This window comes from Neoarius graeffei, chromosome 11, assembly GCF_027579695.1.
Source record: "Neoarius graeffei isolate fNeoGra1 chromosome 11, fNeoGra1.pri, whole genome shotgun sequence".
NCBI classification, from domain to species: domain Eukaryota; kingdom Metazoa; phylum Chordata; class Actinopteri; order Siluriformes; family Ariidae; genus Neoarius; species Neoarius graeffei.
The window spans coordinates 32,066,651-32,086,935 of record NC_083579.1 but is presented as its reverse complement, the minus strand read 5'-3'; the positions used below and the strand labels follow the sequence as shown (position 1 = coordinate 32,086,935).

The 20,285-nt window shown below is 41.6% G+C and overlaps 1 protein-coding gene across 1 annotated transcript in view; it reads right to left on the bottom strand.

Moving 5' to 3' along the window:
- nrxn3a (neurexin 3a) overlaps positions 1-20,285 on the bottom strand; it is an 851,023-nt gene that overhangs the window by 751,896 nt on the left and 78,842 nt on the right. Inside the window, exon 6 of the mRNA XM_060932786.1 lies at positions 2,418-2,429. Within this exon, the coding sequence (XP_060788769.1) occupies positions 2,418-2,429 (12 nt within the window). The remainder of the gene's footprint in view (positions 1-2,417; positions 2,430-20,285) is intronic.

Sequence of the window (20,285 nt, the reverse complement as noted above, 5' to 3'; positions counted from 1 at the left end):
TGTCAGTATTTTAAATGAATTTGCTATTCACCTCCCAGGCATCAGAGGACTGAAAAAAAAAAAAGGCAAACCACTTCTTTAATGTTGTTTTTAATCTGTTCAGATCGCCACATGTGCCAGTACATGTATTTCGAAAATGGCAGTGCATGATGTGCTCTGAAAAGCGAGCCGGGGCTAGAACTAGATCGGACTGGATCCTGCAGGTTTGGTCAAAGGTTTGCAGCGACTTAATTACATCTGAAGTGCAATTTACATAACAGCCACTTCAGAGAGCGGAGAGACAAGAGACGAGCACTCGGCAGCCATGTTTGCTGTGTGCTCTGTCTGACAGAGGACTGAGCTGTAACATGTACTGAGGAATAAAAAACAGCTTATCTCCTGGAAACATCTGGTCATCTCCCGGTGTTCAGGCTGACCTTTACCTGACAAAGATGGTACATGAATTTTCCCAGGCTTTTACACTGAGGACTGGCAGAAAGCATTGATGGTCCTGGACACAATTCATAATTTACACATTCAACCCAAATCACACTGAGCAGGAAGCAGAACACGTACACAAGCCCTTTCATACAGAGTCCACACGCATGCTCAGACCATTTATACATGTTTTTTTAATAATAAAAATATTTTTAATTTTTTTTTTAAAAATCCAATGAACACTTGATTTTCTAAAACTAGGATTTATTTATTTATTTATTTATTTATTTATTTCCTCCCTCCAAAATGATCTGGATAAGCAGTTATGCAATATGGATACGTCATGCTGTACGGTACATGTAAACATTATTGCTCTTTCTGTCCTCAATGGTATTTTCTGTAATTTTGGTAAAATATTTAAAACTTTAATGTATTATTATTATGATAATTATTATTATTATTTCAGTTTTATGTTTGTTTTTTTAACTCATGGTATTTCTAAAAACATGGATAACATTTTCTTTTATTCCTATAACATGCAAGTTTTTTAAGTAAGAAGTCAGTATATATCTCATCTCATTATCTCTAGCCACTTTATCCTGTTCTACAGGGTCGCAGGCAAGCTGGAGCCTATCCCAGCTGACTACGGGCGAAAGGCGGGTACACCCTGGACAAGTCGCCAGGTCATCACAGGGCTGACACATAGACACAGACAACCATTCACACTCACATTCATACCTACGCTCAATTTAGAGTCACCAGTTAACCTAACCTGCATGTCTTTGGACTGTGGGGGAAACCGGAGCACCCGGAGGAAACCCACGCGGACATGGGGAGAACATGCAAATTCCGCACAGAAAGGCCCTCGCCGGCCACGGGGCTCGAACCCGGACCTTCTTACTGTGAGGCGACAGCGCTAACCACTACACCACCGCCCCAGTATGTGTGTATATATATATATATATATATATATATTTATTTATTTATTTATTTTTTTACAAATTAAGTATGACAGGTATAAAGCTTTTTATATTATTTAAAACCATTGTTACATTTTGTTCAAAAATGATATTAATCATTTTGCTCAAATATTTTAGATCTGAATGTTGGTTTATAAACATACTTGAGTATGTGGATTTTTTCCCCCCATGTTTTTTCCTTTTTTTTTTGCCCCAAGTCTCATCAGGTTTCATGTTTTTATCACTCATGCTCCTGTGCATATAGACAATCCATTAACTTTTTTAATAAAAGTGATATTTGGAAAAAGTCAAAATTCTCATGGTAAAAAAAATAATAAAAGAAGGTTGATATGTTTTTAAATAATTTCTGCATGAAAGGGCCGGGTTGCAGTAAACCTCTGTTATAACACAAACGTAAGCTGACATGGCCGACTCTGCTTAGCTATGTCTGTTCACATTTCAGAGAGATATAAAGAGACAAGAGGGCTTTTCCTCTCTCTCTCTCTCTCTCTCTCTCTCTCTCTCTCTCTATATATATATATATATATATATATATATATATATATATATATATATTCCTCACTGTCTTACTCACAATAAAGTGCACTTTTTCTCCCACAGCCTTCCTCTGATTCAAATCCTCATGTGCGTACTCAACACAGAATGTACATCTCTCAATCTGTCCTACAGTGAGAGAGAGAGAGAGAGAGAGAGAGCCTTGTGGTTTGTACCATTTCCACATTACATAACTGTCTGCAAATTGAATTTAGGCCCAGGAGACACGGAACACAGTACTGTGTGTAAACTGGAGCTCGAGTTGTTTTAATAAGTCCAACAATGAAAAACTTTGCACTTTACCTTAAAACGAAGAAGACAAACTGAATAAAAAGGAAAAAGAAATGAAGAGAAGGAGCACCTCTGCAAAATAAAACACTGCTCACAGATCTTCTTGCAAGGTTCCGTCACTAAATCTGGAAAGAAGAGAACTCAAACGCAGCATGAAACCACAGCAGCTTTGCTGAGGTTCGTCTTTTGCCTTACATTTATTTTTTCCTTCTTTCCTGAACCCAGAAACGTTCTTTACACTAAATTTCTTTCTTTCTTTCTTTCTTTCTTTCTTTCTTTCTTTCTTTCTTTCTTTCTATTTCTTTCCAACACAGACTCAACTACAGAACAAAGCATGTGCTTTGTTTGTTGTAACAAACATTATTTTGATTTTTATTCCTTTTACACGAGAGCAAATTTGCCAAATGTTACATTTGGTTTAATTCCCAAAGACATGCTGTACTTTCTTTTTATCCATTTACCTGTATAGATACATTTAATGCTGTAGAACAGCCGCAAAATGAGTTACTTTCTGTTATCACTTCTGTTTTTCAGGTGTAAACAGTCGTTCAATCAGCAAACTTTCCCAGGGAAACAACAACAACAACAGCAGCAGTTTGTTACGGAGTGTAAACATCTAGAGACTTGCCCATATCAGAAATCATATGACACTGAGACACTGAGATTGACACTGGAGACTCCTTCCATATACAATAAATCAACACAGGAACTGTCACCATATGAAGAATGATATGCTTATATCACACTCTTACGTCATCCTCTGTTGTTATAGAATCAATTAAGTATTAGAAGGGGTGCGTTCGTATAAACCTGCACGACTGTACAAGCTGCTGTTATAGAAAACGAATCAACACCTTCTGACCAATCAGTGCTGTGATGTAAGCCAAGCTGCACGTCTGTGAGTTGAATGTGGATCAATGCAGAGGGATTTCACTCTTGACTATAGGCTTACAATAAAAAAGCACACACACAAAAAAAAAACATTTTAATTAAACAGCACACATATACACACACACCATGCCAGTGTAAATGCTGGAGAAATAAAAGTGCTGACTGCATAAGTTGCACTGATATTTTCAGCAAAACATGCTGTCAATACAACACTGTGAAAGTGTGACGACTGCTGTGAGTTCACAAGCTGAAGATATCTCAAACTGTCAGACACACACAGACGGCACAAATGCTACTGTAAAATGTACAGTAAGGTATATAAGCCGATACTTTCTGAGCATGTCTCTTGTAACTCAGGAAATGCAGCCTCTACCACAAAACTGGGAAACCAGGATTCCCAAAACCGGATGATTTGGTAACCCATTTCTTTTTATTATTTCCATGCAATAGGAGAATAAATTGCACGAGGTAAATTTAGAGGCAATCTCTCACCCAGCCTCCCCTTGAGATGAAAACACAATGTTTTGCGGCCTGATTACAGTAATTGGCTGAGCATTTGTGTGACGTTTCAGTCCCTAAAAATGACAGGAGGAGAGGAGGAGGAGTGGACCGCCACCCCGCTTTTGAAAGCGTCAAACGTGGCCTACAATTAGACTCTTCTGGGCAGGTGCAGCCCACTGATTATGGCCATAATTGGGTTAATTTCCTCTCAGTCTGTGTGTTTGAATTGACTTCCTGAATAAAAACAGCCTTGGGCTGTCTGAGCATGCAGTATGCAAAAAACAAAGGCCAACAACGTGGATTCGGTTTTAAAATCAAAGCAGGGTGCAACTGTGAATGCAAAATTTGCAAAAAAGTAATTCTGTTACAGAAAAAAAAAATCTGAAAATGTATGATAAAACGGAGTTACTCTTACGAGCCTGAATAAGTATATTCCTATAACAGCATGCCCTTTACCGAAAAAATACATTTTATTCATTAAAGCACAATACATCATATGTTTTATCCATTTATAGTTACGTGTAATGTTGTCGAAGGTCCATGAAACAAGTTACTTCCTTTTATCACTTACATTAAGCAGCTATAAACAGATTGTTCCCTCACCACCCACTCATTTTTTTCTGTCTTAAAGTTTAAAAATAAAATCCAGCCTTCCTTCTGACTGTTACAAAGCACTGACACTGGATACTCCTTCCATAAATGTTCAATAAAAGTTTTCTCACAGACAAAATCACCATATCAACAGGTTTTTTAAAACATTTACATGGAGCCTCCACCATATACAGGAAGTCTCTCTGAACAAGTCATTACTATAGAAACGATAATATATTAGAAGTAACGTATGAACATAAACCTGTGATATGCAGCTGCACTAATGTCAGAGCGGCTGTTCGAGAAAATTCTCAACTTCAGCACCTTCTGACCAAATCAACAGCATGGAGGTATAAATCTGTTTAATCAAGTAATCAGGATTTTGTCTGAAAAGTTGTCTGTTACATAACTTGTTACTTTAACCAATTCGCTTTCTGGATAATAAATGTTCGTAAAATTCCTACTGGCAGAAGGCAAACCTATTTATATATAATAATAATAATAATAATAATAATAATAATAATAGCCTGAATGAGGCTGTAGCTCATACCAGCTACTGTTGTTGCGTGTGGGTTTGAAATCTGATCAATCCTGTGGGAGGAGTAGCAATTTTTGTGAAATTGCATATGACCCTTGTGTACCCGCATCCATGGCAAGTGGCGCCAGGTGGTGAACAATTCTTGTTGGAACATCTTTAGAGTCTTCTGAGTGAGTTTCAGTGAAAACGTTGCAGCAGTTTACGCACAGTTGTGTTCAGTGTGACGAAAATTTTCAAATGCCCATAAAATGTAAAATATGACAGCTGGCACCACTGTCTTGACAACTTTTATACAAACCAACCTGGGGAACATTCTACATGAGTTTGATCAAAATCTGATCACCCCTGTAGGAGGAGTAGCGATTTTAGTGAAACTGCATGTGACCCCTCTGTAGCCTCATCCATGGTAGGTCGCACCACCTGGTGAACAACTATTGTTGGAAAATGTCTTTAGAGTCTTCTGGGTAAGTTTCATTGAAAACGTCCCAGCAGTTTACAAAGAGTAGCGTTTAATGTGATGAGTCACCCAAAAATTTCAGACGCCCATAAAAGTGTAAATATGATAGGTGGTGCCACCATCTTGACAACTTTTATCTATCCGGGCTGGTCTGTGGCTGGATGAGATAATCCATCCATCCATTATCTGTAGCTGCTTATCCTGTGCAGGGTCGCAGGCAAGCTGGAGCCTATCCCGACTGACTATGGGCGAGAGGTGGGGTACACCCTGGACAAGTCACCAGATCATTGCAGGGCTGACACATTGAGATAAACAACCATTCACACTCACATTCACACCTATGGTCAATTTAGAGCCACTGATTAGCCTAATCTGCATGTCTTTGGACTGTGGGGGAAACTGGAGCACCCTGAGGAAACCCACACAGACACGGGGAGAACATGCAAACTCCACACAGAAAGGCTCTTGCCGGCCGCTGGGCTCAAGCCCAGAACCTTCTTGCTGTGAAGCAACGGGGTTAACCACTACACCACCATGTCGTCCTAGCAGAAACAATAAAATCATTTTTAACTCAATATTTTGTTACACACTGCAGACTGGGAGGTGATACAAAAATAATGTACTTTGTGGTGGACTCCACCCCTGCACACATATAAATGCACGGCTTGTCGCATGTTATTTCTTCAATAAACATAAAAGTTTCTTTCTGATCTGCTTTGACTTTATTGTAATCAGGCTCAAGATTGAAAATAACCAAACGGTCAGGTAGAACTGTGTGATTGATATGCAATGAATAATGTACAGCGAGACGGTCATTATTGTTAAATAAACCCTGAAATGGAGGGGACCTGAATCACCCTGAAGTGGTTTATTTAGCAGTTATGACCAGCTCTCTGTATATTATTCTGCTTATTACATAGCTGCTTATTAAAGAAATCAATAATTTGACACAAAATGATTTTAAAGCTTCTGTTAACGGTGTTGTCCATAGCAATGGTCTCTTATACAGAAATAACAGATCATAGAATACCATAACTGACCAATCAGAATCGAGTATTCAACAAAGCCATGTAAACAATATTATTTAAAAAATAGTATATAATTAATATCCCCAGATGATTTTAGAAAATGGCACTGAGACACACAACAGTGAACAAAAGATATATATATATATATATATATATATATATATATATATATATATATATATATGGCACTGTGGTGTAGTGGTTAGCGCTGTCGCCTCTCAGCAAGAAGGTCCGGGTTCAAGCCCTGTGGCCGACAAGGGCCTTTCTGTGCGGAGTTTGCATGTTCTCATGTTTGCATAAAGCGGCTAGAGATGATGATATATATATATACATTCATCCATTATCTGTAGCCGCTTATCCTGTCCTACAGGGTCACAGGCAAGCTGGAGCCTATCCCAGCTGACTATGGGCGAAAGGCGGGGTACACCCTGGACAAGTCGCCAGGTCATCACAGGGCTGACACATAGACACAGACAACCATTCACACCCACATTCACACCTACGCTCAATTTAGAGTCACCAGTTAACCTAACCTGCATGTCTTTGGACTGTGGGGGAAACCGGAGCACCCGGAGGAAACCCACGCGGACACGGGGAGAACATGCAAACTCCTTACAAAAAGGCCCTCATCGGCCGCTGGGCTCCAACCCAGAACCTTCTTGCTGTGAGGTGACAGCGCTAACCACTACACCACCGTGCCACCCATACACACACAGTACAGTGTAGAAGTGATCAGACACAATTCATCAGACTCCTATGAAATCAGAAGTGAGTAGCTGGAGCAGACATAATGAAGGAAAAGCCTCATCATCTGCAGACAAATGAAGAAGCCAAGAGAAGAGGATCTAATAATCTATCCTGAGGGAGGATGTTAAATGAACAGCCGAGTTGAGGCAAGCTGAGTCGTGGCAAGTGTGATGTAGCGTATTTTCACCACAGAAATCTGTTTACCTTCATCTTAAACCCCGACAGTTTCCTTCCTTCCCCAACACCCTGACCTACTGTACAAACAAGCGACTCATTTATTTTCTTGTGGGGACGGGATTGGGATTTGTTTTGAAAATGTGAACATTTTACTCTCAATTTTTGAGTAATAATCGAAGACCCTACACAAATAAATAACTAAATAAATTAATTAATAAATAAATAAATTTCTTTGCTACCAGAGATAGAATGTGTTATGAACACTTCTTATAATGTATAATGTATTATCATGTTTAATAATTCATAATGCATCATAAAGACATAAACTAACATGGATTTCATAAATAATCATACACCAATAAAGGTGTATAATGCCTTGCTAACGCATTATTACATAATATGATTGTGTTCATAGTTTATCAATATGAGCTCACAGAAAGTGTTCCAATTTTATATTTACAACCATTCATAATGTGTTATGAATGCACACAACACTGCTATAAATTATAATGCATTTCCATAAGCGTTGAATGGAATGTCTAAAATGTCTTATGGATGCATCATAACCTGCTATGAACATCTTCACAAGTCATTATACATGTGACCTTTACAGGAAGTGTTCTCATTTCATGCAGTTCATAATACATTATAAGCTTGCTATAAAGTTTCATGCATTTTCATGAGTAAATGGTGTTAAATGCCTTATAAATGCATCATAACATCCTTAACATATGCATTGCTCATTGTACATGTGACCTTCATAGAATTCCTCAATCTTTTTATGTTTACAACCACTCATAATACATTATAATCACTGCTATAAAGTATAATGCATGTTCATAAGTGTTGGAATCTGTTGTATAAAATGCCTTTTGAATGTAATATGACCTTTAGATCCTGTAAAGGTCTGACCATAAAGGTCCATAGTGATTCATAATACATTATAACAACTGCTATAAAGTGCAATGCATTTTCATGTGTTAAATGCATATATAAACGGATAATAAATGTTCAGAATATATCCATAGACCTTGTGGCCTAGAAAACATTATGATTTTATGTTTACAAAAATTCATAATGCTTCATAATGACTGCTACAGAGTGTAGTGCATTTTCAGAAGTAATTATGATAATTTTTTTTAGAGATGTCTGAGCTCTCATGGCTTTCAATAACGTTTAAACAAGTGGCTCATGTAAAAACCTTCAGGCTGACTTCACTGGCGTTTTCAGAGCTGTGAAGTCTTTTCCCATCTCTACTGCAACACATTACATTAATGCTCCTAATAAGTGATGAATTAGGCATATTTATTGCTTTTGCCATCTAAAAGATTTATTTATACCGCAGTTGCTTGTAGTCGTTTGTAACCTTTTAAATATTATATCTAATATATCTGGTGTTGTCTGTACATACATCATCGCCACTAAAAACTGGAAATGCAGAGTGTGCCGTGTTTTAAGCAGCTCAATAGAGATAATAAAGTCAATCTGCTGTAATGGATGTCAGATGAGTGTGTCTGTGCTTTTCCTTTTTTCATGCATTATGAGCAAAATCTGCCTCATCTCTTTATGACCGTGGAATCAATGCAAAAGATCCGAGCAGTGAGTGATCTCAGATCTCCACATGTCCCTGCTTCAGAGGACAGATGGAAGAACAGCACTAGTGTCAGTAGTTGGCATGACAGACTGAGGGTGAAGCCCATGGATGTTCACCTCATTCCGTCCAGAAACACTCACGCGAATCATCAAACAGCTGAACAAGCTTGGGGCTAGACGTGAGACGGTGAGGGGTGAAGAGAGAGATTAGACATCGATGCTGAAAATGGCATGACTCCAAATACACAAAGGGTTTCTTCTCTGAAGCACAGCCAGTGTGATGCTTGTGCTTCTTGCATTCTCAAAAAACACAAAGAGCAAATGTATGATTGAAATATACCACCAATTCATAGTTGTATAATATAGATACAGAAAAAAATGCTCCAATTTATTCAGCTGAGTAGCATTCTTTATGGTTATGCTACACATCAAATATTGCATGTGCTTTTTATTTTATAATTTCATATGTCTTTTCCCATGTTTATCAGGGTGCCAATAATTGTGGAGTACATCTATAAGTGAAGAATTGAAATGAAATTACTGTTATTGTAATCACCCCAAAGCTGATTCATCTGACTCAGTGTCATTTTATTGAAAAAAAAGAAAAAAAAAAGAAAGCTACATCTTCACTTCTGTGAAATATTTGGAATATTCCACAAGTCGTGTTTAACAGGAAGTTACATCATATGGATTTCCTGAATACCAGTGGAAGAAGAAAATCTGCATTCATTTTTTTTTACCTGATCAAGTTATAGACTGAATGCAAAATATTACTGAAAAATAATATTTTAAGTAAATTGCTTAAGTCTTTATGTTGTCATTCCATTAGAATGGATGCTAGTCTACTAATTGTATGCTAAAAACTCAATTGTGTTATTATTTTAAAATGGTGGTGTAGTGGTTAGCACTGTTGCCCCACAGCAAGAGGGTCCTGGGTTCGAGACCAGTGGCCAACAGGGGCCTTTCTGTGTGGAGTTTGCATGTTCTTCCCGTGTCTGTGAGGGTTTCTTCCGGGTGCTCTGGTTTCCCCCACAGTCCAAAGACATGTGGTTAGGTTAACATGGGGCGGCCTTGGGTTGAAGTGCCCTTGAGCAAGGCACCTAACCCCCAACTGCTCCCCGGGCACTGTAGCATAGCTGCCCACTGCTCTGGGTATGTGTGTATGCTCATTGCTCACTTGTATGTGCAAGTGTGTGTTCACTGCTTCAGATGGGTTAAATGCAGAGGAGGAATTTCACTGTGTGCTTCAGTCTGTGCTTGAGTCTACATGTGACAAAGTCTTCTTCTTCTTCTTCAAAATGCAGCCAAGAAACCGTATAAAAATTAGACAAATCACTCCTATCACTCCTAATCACTTCCCAGAGTGCACTGCGCTCTGCAGTGTTCACCTCCATCAGGCTGACCGCAGGGTTTGAAGTGAACAAGGACACATTCAGACAGAGGGCAAAGATAAGAAACACACACTATATTTCCCTGTTAAGGCATATTCTCAGGATCCTCATGAGGAAAAGAAAAGCAGGCCATTGCTCTACGCTAACCCAGCTCTTTTTTTTTTAATTATCTCTGCCAATAAATCTCAATTATCTCCCAGAAGCTCTTTTTCAGCCAAGACTACAAGCAAAACAAAGATCTCTGTCCAGTCACAAACTGAAGCATTTACACATTTACATAGTTACATTCTAATGCAAAACATTACAAAGCTGCTAACAGGACTAAACACTGCTGATTTAAATAGTGCAAAGCATCTATCAGACTCAAAAAATCAAATTCAGAATGCTTGGCTGTATTTATGATCATAATGTTGATGTTGCATTTATCTCAAAAGTCATTTGGAAACAAGAATAAGGGTCTGTCACTAATTAGCTGAGAAAATATGCATATTGTAATTGTAATAGGAAAAAAACAACCGATGCCTTTTTCAACAAAGGCTTTCTAAGTGGTTATACTTCTCAATGAAATATTTGGTAAAATGTAGAAAAGAAAACAATACATGTCCTAATTAAAACTCTGTAGCATATTTTGAAGAGCATTACTTTTATCAGTGCTTAATTCCATCCTGAAATTTCTGAATCTAGGAATCTTTATAGTGCTCTGAAGTAATAACAGTGTGTTGAAGTAGTAAAAATTAGTTATAGTACACAAAATTTCATTTTGGACATTTTAGACAAAAATTCCTGAATCAGCTGCACAAGCAAAGTTCATGTCTAATATCAGCTTCAAAAAAGAGAATCATCATAGTGCAGTCACTGTTTGTTTGTTGATTTGTTTTTGCCTTTTTTTTTTGGTAGTATGGAAGAAACTAAACTAAGGGCACCAATACTTTTCTCTTTCTACACATAAACGACGAACTTTGTCAGATGGAGTACTACTGGGCATTAATTGCATGTAGCTAAATACCACATGACCAGAGCTAAATACCAAATGACTAGTGCTAAACAATATATGACCAGAGCTAAATACTACATGAGAAATGGTAAACAATATATGACCTGAGTTAAATATCACATGACCAGGGCTAAACAATACATGACCAGGACTCAATACCACATAACCAGGGCAAAACAATACATGACCAGAACTAAATACCACATGAGCAAGGGTAAACATTATATGACCAGCGTTAAATACCACATGACCAGGGCTAAACAATATATGACAGTGATTAAATACCACATGATCAAGGCTATACAATATATGACAGTGATTAAATACCACATGACCAGGGCTATACAATATATGACAATGATTAAATACCAGATCAACAGGGCGAAACAATATATGACCGGGACTTAATACCACATGACCAGGGCAAAACAATATATGCCCAGGACTCAATACTACATGACCAGGGCGAAACAATACATGACCAGAACTAAATACCACATGAGCAAGGGTAAACATTATATGATCAGCGTTAAATACCACATGACCAGGGCTAAACAATATATGACAGTGATTAAATACCACATGATCAAGGCTATACAATATATGACAGTGATTAAATACCACATGACCAGGACTATACAATATATGACCAGAGCTAAATACCACATGATCATGGGTAAACAATATATAACCTGAGTTAAATATCACATGACCAGGGCTAAACAATACATGACCAGGACTCAATACCGCATGACCAGGGCGAAACAATACATGACCAGGACTAAATACCACATGGTCAGGGCTAAACAATACATGAACAGAGCTAAAGAGCACATGCCCAGAGCTAAAAAATATATGACAGTGATTAAATACCACATGATCAGGGCCAAATGATCAGGAGTAAATGCCACATGACCAGGGTGAAAAAATACATGACCAGGACTAAATACCATCAGACCAGGGCTAAACAATATATGACCAGAGCTAAATACCACATGACCAGGGCAAAACAATATATGACCAGAGCTAAATATCACATGAGCAAGGGTAAACAATATATGACCTGAGTTAAATATCACATGACCAGGGCTAAACAATACATGACCAGGACTCAATACCACATAACCAGGGCAAAACAATACATGACCAGAACTAAATACCACATGAGCAAGGGTAAGCATTATATGACCAGCGTTAAATACCACATGACCAGGGCTAAACAATATATGACAGTGATTAAATACCACATGATCAAGGCTATACAATATATGACAGTGATTAAATACCACATGACCAGGGCTATACAATATATGACCAGAGCTAAATACCACATGATCATGGGTAAACAATATATAACCTGAGTTAAATATCACATGACCAGGGCTAAACAATACATGACCAGGACTCAATACCACATAACCAGGGCAAAACAATACATGACCAGAACTAAATACCACATGAGCAAGGGTAAACATTATATGACCAGCATTAAATACCACATGACCAGGGCTAAACAATATATGACAGTGATTAAATACCACATGACCAAGGCTATACAATATATGACAGTGATTAAATACCACATGACCAGGGCTATACAATATATGACAATGATTAAATACCAGATCAACAGGGCGAAACAATATATGACCAGGACTTAATACCACATGACCAGGGCAAAACAATATATGCCCAGGACTCAATACCACATGATCAGGGCAAAACAATATATGACCAGAGCTAAATATCACATAAGCAAGGGCAAACTATATATGACAGTGATTAAATACCACATGACCAGGGCTATACAATATATGACCAGAGCTAAATACCACATGATCATGGGTAAACAATATATGACCTGAATTAAATATCACATGACCAGGGCAAAACAATACATGACCAGAACTAAATACCACATAAGTAAGGGTAAACATTATATGACCAACGTTAAATACCACATGACCAGGGCTAAACAATATATGACAGTGATTAAATACCACATGACCAAGGCTGTACAATATATGGACTTAAGACTGATTTGGCCTCTAGTGGCCGCTATTGTGCCTCTGTGTTTTTCTTTTCTTTTTTTTTGGTGGTCATGTGATCACTTTGTCCTTGTATTTATACTGGCTCTGTTGTGTTTGCCTTCACTGAGTCTTTGGGATTTGCTGGTGAGTAAAACCTTTGCTTTGCCGTTCAAAAGTTTTGTGCATTTCGAAGCCCCTCTGCCCTTGTGTTGGAATTTTTCCTTTTTGGACTTGGTTGTATTTTACCTTTTTGCCTCTGTGCTCTTGGACTATTTTTGGTTGTTTTCTGGATCTAAGTTGTTGGATATTTTTAAGTTTGCTTTTCTCCTATCTTCTGAGCATTCCAGAGTTTGTTAATACATTTTTTGAAGAATACTATTCCTTTGTACTTGAGTCCCCTCATTAGCTCACTGAGCTGATAAACTGCCTATCACTCCAGTGACCTGGGTTCAATCCCTGACCCTGGTGTGACAGAAAGACTCAGTCATAACAGACTCAGCAGAGGCCTCTTGTCCTGTGTCAGAGTTTGACAAGTTAATGGTGGCCATCACACGTTTTGGATCTACCATGGAAACACATGGCCAGGAGCTCACTAACCTACAAAAGATTCTGGCTCGTCATGGTTCTAGGCTGTGGCGGATTGGCCTGGCTCTTTGGCAGCTGACTGCTACAGCTCAACTGGCTCCTCCTGCTGTACCAGCTCCCCCGGATCCACTTCATCGGCCGTCACACAGCAATGTCTCCCGGCTCCACAGAGATATGACGGCAAGCAGGGTGAGTGCTGTGGTTTTCTGACCCAATGTCAACTCACGTTTGAGCTTCAGCCAGCCTCCTATCCCACTGACAGATCCAAGATTGCATATGTTATAACACTGCTAATTGAGAAAGCCCAAGCATGGGCAACATCCGTCTGGCAGAGGCAGGGTCCAGAGTGTTCAGACATCAAGATGTTTTCTGAAGACATGCTAAGAGTCTTTGATCAATCAGTTGCCAGCCAAGGTGCAGCAAAACAGCTTATGTCTACCCAACAGGGCAGGGGCAGTGTAGCAGATTATGCTATTTCATTCATTTCACCCTTGCAGCGGTGAGCAGGTGGAATGAGCCTGCCCTGGTCTCAGCTTTTCACCATGGCCTGTCTGACCCCATTAAAGATGGACTGGCCTCTGTGGAGTGCCCTGATGATCTGGAGTCCCTGATATCACATGCCATACGCCTTGATAACCGGATCAGGGAGCATCGCCGGGACCAGGTCCCTTCCCAGAGATCTCCTGATGCTCCTGGTCCACCCTGGAACCCTGCTTCACCAGCCTTGGATTCCTCAGGGCTGATGCACATTGGTCGTGCCCGCTTGTCTGCAGCCGAGAGGGAGCGCCGAAGGAGGGAAAGGTGCTGCATCTACTGTGGAAAACCAGGCCACTTTCGAGCATCCTGTCCTGAGCTCTCGGGAAAAGAGCAAGCCCGTCCAGCCGAGGGAGGGTTGTGACGGGAACCACTCTGTCTCCCGAGTTTCCTGGCCAAGGAGTCTTCCTTCCTATTTCCATCTCCTGGGGTGATTCCGTTCATTCTTGCCAGGCCCTGGTGGACTCTGGGGCGGCTGGGAATTTCATGGACACTAACTTTGCCCTTAAATTCAATGTTCCTCTTGTTCCTCTCTGTGTCTGCTCTAGATGGCCAAGCTTTGGGAAATGGCAAAGTCACTCAAGTAACCACCCCTGTTCGTCTCCAGTCAGAAGCACACTGGGAAGAGATATTTTTGTACCTCATTCATTCACCTGAGTTTCCAGTGATCCTGGGCACCCCTTGGCTTAACCGTCACAATCCTCACATAGATTGGGTGACCAGCTGTATCCTAGAATGGGGCCCAACATGCCATGCCACCTGTCTTTTTTCCAGTCCTCCTGTGTTGCCTGCCGAGTCTCTAGATCCCGCTGAGTTGTCCCAAGTTCCTGCCGAGTATTGGGGTCTAAAGGAGGTTTTCAGTAAAAGTAGGGCTGCTTTGCTTCCCCCACATAGGCACTATGATTGTGTCATTGACCTGCTCCCAGGCACTACTCCTCTTCATGGGCGGATCTTCTCACTCTCTCTGCCAGAACGTAAGGCCATGGATGATTACATTAAGGATGCCTTGGCCTCTGGATTCATTCAGCCGTCTACTTCACCTGCTGGTGCTGGATTTTTCTTTGTCAGCAAGAAGGATGGAGGATTGCGACCTTGTATTGACTACCGGGGGTTGAATAAGATAACCGTCCGAAATTGTTATCCACTTCCACTGATGTCTACTGCCTTTGACTTGCTCCAGGGGGCCACTGTTTTTACTAAGTTGGACTTGCGTAATGCTTACCACCTCATTCACATAAGGCAGGGCGATGAATGGAAAACCGCCTTCAACACTCCTTCAGGGCACTATGAGTACCAGGTGATGCCCTTTGGGCTAACTAACGCACCCGCTGTTTTCCAAGCCCTTATCAATGACGTTCTTAGGGACAGGATTAACCACTTTGTTTTTGTCTATCTGGATGATATTCTTATTTTCTCCAAGACGCTGCAGGAACACCGGCACCATGTGCGGAGAGTTCCCCAGAGGCTGTTAAAAAATCACCAATACGTCAAGTCTCAGAAGTGCGAATTTCACATCCCAGAGGCCTCATTTCTTGGTTTTATTTTGAGGGAAGGGCAAATTCAGATGGATCCAGCTAAGACCAAGGCTGTGCGGGACTGGCCCGTTCCTAAGTCAGTAAAGGAGGTCCAACAATTCCTAGGGTTTGCGAATTTTTACCGCAAATTTATTCGGAATTTTAGCTCGGTGGCTGCACCCATCTCCGCTCTCACCAAGGGGACAGGAGCACTGTTCGTCTGGACTTCCAAGGCAGAGGAAGCTTTTAAAGACCTCAAGCTCCGCTTCTCCACTGCACCTGTGTTGGTCCTCCCTGACCCTTCACAGCCTTTTGTTGTCGAAGTGGACACTTCCGATGTTGGTGTAGGGGCAGTTCTGTCTCAACGGTCTAATGGCAGATTGCACCCTTGTGCCTACTTTTCGCACCGCCTTGGCCCCACTGAGTCCCGGTATGATGTTGGAGATCGGGAACTGTTAGCCATTAAGATGGCACTTGAGGAATGGAGACACTGGTTGGAGGGGGCCCTGCATCCGTTTCTGGTCTGGATGGATCACAAGAACCTAGAGTACCTCCAGCAAGCTAAACGTCTTAACCCTCGCCAGGCACGGTGGGCCCTGTTCTTCAGCCAGTTTGATTTCACCCTGTCATATTGCCCTGGGTCTAAGAACAAGAAACCTGATGCCCTGTCTAGGCAGTTCTCTGCTGGAAGGGACAGCAAGATCCGTACGGTGGTTCCTGCTTCTCGGATTGTCGCTCCTGTCCGCTGGGGTGTTGAAGCAGCGTTCAGGCGTGCTCAACATCAAGAACCAGATCCTGGATCAGGTCCTCCAGGACTTTTATATGTGCCTAGTCAAGTGTGGGCCAAAGTACTCCAGTGGGGGCACTCTTCCAATCTCACTGCTCACCCTGGGTCTCGGAGAACCCTGGAATTTCTGCGGAGACGCTTCTGGTGGCCCAGCATGGAGAAGGAGGTGAAGTCCTTTTGTGAGTGCCTGTTCTGTGTGCACCCAGAGTAAGAACCCACGCCAGTCTCCTCAAGGTCTGCTACATCCCCTCACCATCCCGAGGCGCCCCGGTCCCATGTGTCTGCAGATTTCGTCACAGGCCTCCCCGAGTCTGAAGGTAACATAGTTATTTTAGTCGTGGTTGACAGGTTCTCTAAGGCCTGTCGATTTATCCCTTTGCAAAAACTTCCCTTTGCTCTTGAGACTGCCAAACTAATATTCGATCATGTTTTCCGAGTGTTTGGGCTTCCCCAGGACATTGTGTCAGACCGAGGGCCCCAGTTTTCCTCCCAGGTGTGGCGGGCATTCTGCAGACTCCTTGGTGCCACTGCCAGTCTTTCCTCCGGCTTCCACCCCTAGTCCAACGGGCAGATGAAGAGGCTCAACCAAGACCTTGAGGCCACCCTGAGGAGTTTGGCAATGGACAACCCATCATCGTGGAGTTCCTGGCTGCCGTGGGCTGAATACGCCCACAACACCCTCCAGTCTTCTGCAACCAACATGTCCCCTTTCCAGTGCCAATTTGGCTTCCAGCCGCCTCTTTTTCCGGAACAAGAGGAAGATGCCAGGGTTCCCTCGGTCCATCATTTCATGAGGCACTGCTGGAGGACCTGGAACAAGGCCCACAAGGCGCTGCTGCAGACCTCCAAATCCTACCAGTCTCAGGCCAACCGTCGCAGGAGGCCAGCGCAACATTTTCTCCCTGGCCAAAGGGTTTGGCTGTCCTCCAAAGATCTTCCCCTGCAGGTCGAGTGCCGCAAGCTTGCCCCTCGTTATGTGAGTCCTTTTAAGGTGGTCCACAAGGTCAACCCAGTTGCCTACCAGCTCCAGTTGCCCCGGTCCCTTAGAATTAACCCCACTTTCCATGTCTCCCTGTTGCGCCCTGTGCTATCATCACCACATGCCCCTGCCCCCAAAGCTCCCCCTCCTCCTCGAATCATTAATGGAGAGCCTGTCTTTACCATCCGCCGTCTGCTGGACTCCTGCTGAGTGTGGGGTGGAGTTCAGTACTTGGTAGACTGGGAGGGCTATGGCCCTGAGGAATGCTCTTGGGTTCCAGCTCGGGACATTATGGACAAAAATCTTTGCAGGGAGTTCCAGCACAAACATCCTCTCGGCCCAAGGAACGTCCGGAGACGTTCTTAGAGAGGGGGTCCTGTTAGGACTTAAGACTGATTTGACCTCTAGTGGCCGTTATTGTGCCTCTGTGTTTTTCTTTTCTTTTTTTTTTTTGGTGGTCATGTGATCACTTTGTCCTTGTATTTATACTGGCTCTGTTGTGTTTGCCTTCACTGAGTCTTCGGGATTTGCTGGTGAGTGAAACCTTTGCTTTGCCGTTCAAAAGTGTTGTGCATTTCGAAGCCCCTCTGCCCTTGTGTTGGAATTTTTCCTTTTTGGACTTGGTTGTATTTTACCTTTTTGCCTCTGTGCTCTTGGACTATTTTTGGTAACCTTTGCTTTTTGCCGTTCAAAAGTTTTGTGCATTTCGAAGCCTCTCTGCCCTTGTGTTGGAATTTTTTCCTTTTTGGACTTGGTTGTATTTTACCTTTTTGCCTCTGTGCTCTTGGACTATTTTTGGTTGTTTTCTGGATCTAAGTTGTTGGATATTTTTAAGTTTGCTTTACTCCTAAACAATACATGACCAGGACTAAATACCACATGGTCAGGGCTAAACAATACATGACAGTGATTAAATACCACATGATCAGGGCCAAATAATACATGACCAGGAATAAATACCACATGATCAGGGCCAAATAATACATGACCAGGAGTAAATGCCACATGACCAGGGTGAAACAATACATGACCAGGACTAAATACCACTAGACGAGGGCTAAACAATATATGACCAGTGCGAAATATCACATGAGCAAGGGTAAACAATATATGACAGTGATTAAATACCACATGATCAAGGGTAAACAATATATGACTGGAGTTAAATATCACATACCCAGGGCTAAACAATACATGACCAGAGCTAAATGCCACATGAGCAAGGGTAAACAATATCTGACTGGAGTTAAATACTACATGAGAAATGGTAAACAATATATGACCTGAGTTAAATATCACATGACCAGGGCTAAACAATACATGACCAGGACTCAATACCACATAACCAGGGCAAAATAATACATGACCAGGGCTAAACAATATATGGCCAGAGCAAAATATCACATGAGCAAGGGAAAACAATATATGACAGTGATTAAATACCACATGATCAAGGGTAGGGCGGCACAGTGGTGTAGTGGTTAGCGCTGTCGCCTCACAGCAAGAAGGTCCTGGGTTCGAGCCCCGGGGCCGGCGAGGGCCTTTCTGTGTGGAGTTTGCATGTTCTCCCCGTGTCCGCGTGGGTTTCCTCCGGGTGCTCCGGTTTCCCCCACAGTCCAAAGACCTGCAGGTTAGGTTAACTGGTGACTCTAAATTGACCGTAGGTGTGAATGTGAGTGTGAATGGTTGTCTGTGTCTATGTGTCAGCCCTGTGACGACCTGGCGACTTGTCCAGGGTGTACCCCGCCTTTCGCCCGTAGCCAGCTGGGATAGGCTCCAGCTTGCCTGCGACCCTGTAGAAGGATAAAGCGGCTAGAGATAATGAGATGAGATGAGATGAGATGAGATGATCAAGGGTAAACAGTATATGACTGGAGTTAAATATCACATACCCAGGGCTAAAGAATACATGACCAGGACTAAATACCACATGACCAGGGCTAAACAATCTATGACCAGAGCTAAATACCACATGAGCAAGGGTAATCAATATATGACCAGGACAAAATGCCACATGATGAGGGCAAAACAATATATGACCAGGACTCAATACCACATGACCAGGGCTATACAATATATGACACTGATTAAATACCACTTCAACAGGGCGAAACAATATGACCAGGACTAAATACCACATGAGCAAGGGTAAACAATATATGACCAGTGTTAAATACCACATGATCAGGGCAAAACAATACATGACCAGGACTAAATACCACATGACCAGGGCTAAACAATACATGAACAGAGCTAAAGAGCACATGACCAGGGCTAAACAATATATGACAGTGATTAAATACCACATGATCAAGGCCAAATAGTACATGACCAGGAATAAATGCCACATGACCAGGGTGAAACAATACATGACCAGGACTAAATACCACTAGGCCAGGGCTAAACAATATATGACCAGAACTAAATACCACATGACCAGGGCTATACAATATATGACTGTGATTAAATACCACATGACCAGGGCTAAACAATATATGACCAGAGCTAAATATCACATGATCAAGGGTAAACAATATATGGCTGGAGTTAAATATCACATACCCAGGGCTAAACAATACATGACCGGGACTAAATACCACATGACCAGGGCTAAACACTGTATGACCAGAGCTAAATACCACATGAGCAAGGGTAAACAATATATGACCAGTGTTAAATACCACATGACCAGGGCCCTGTACTACGAACGGAGGTCAACCTACCCA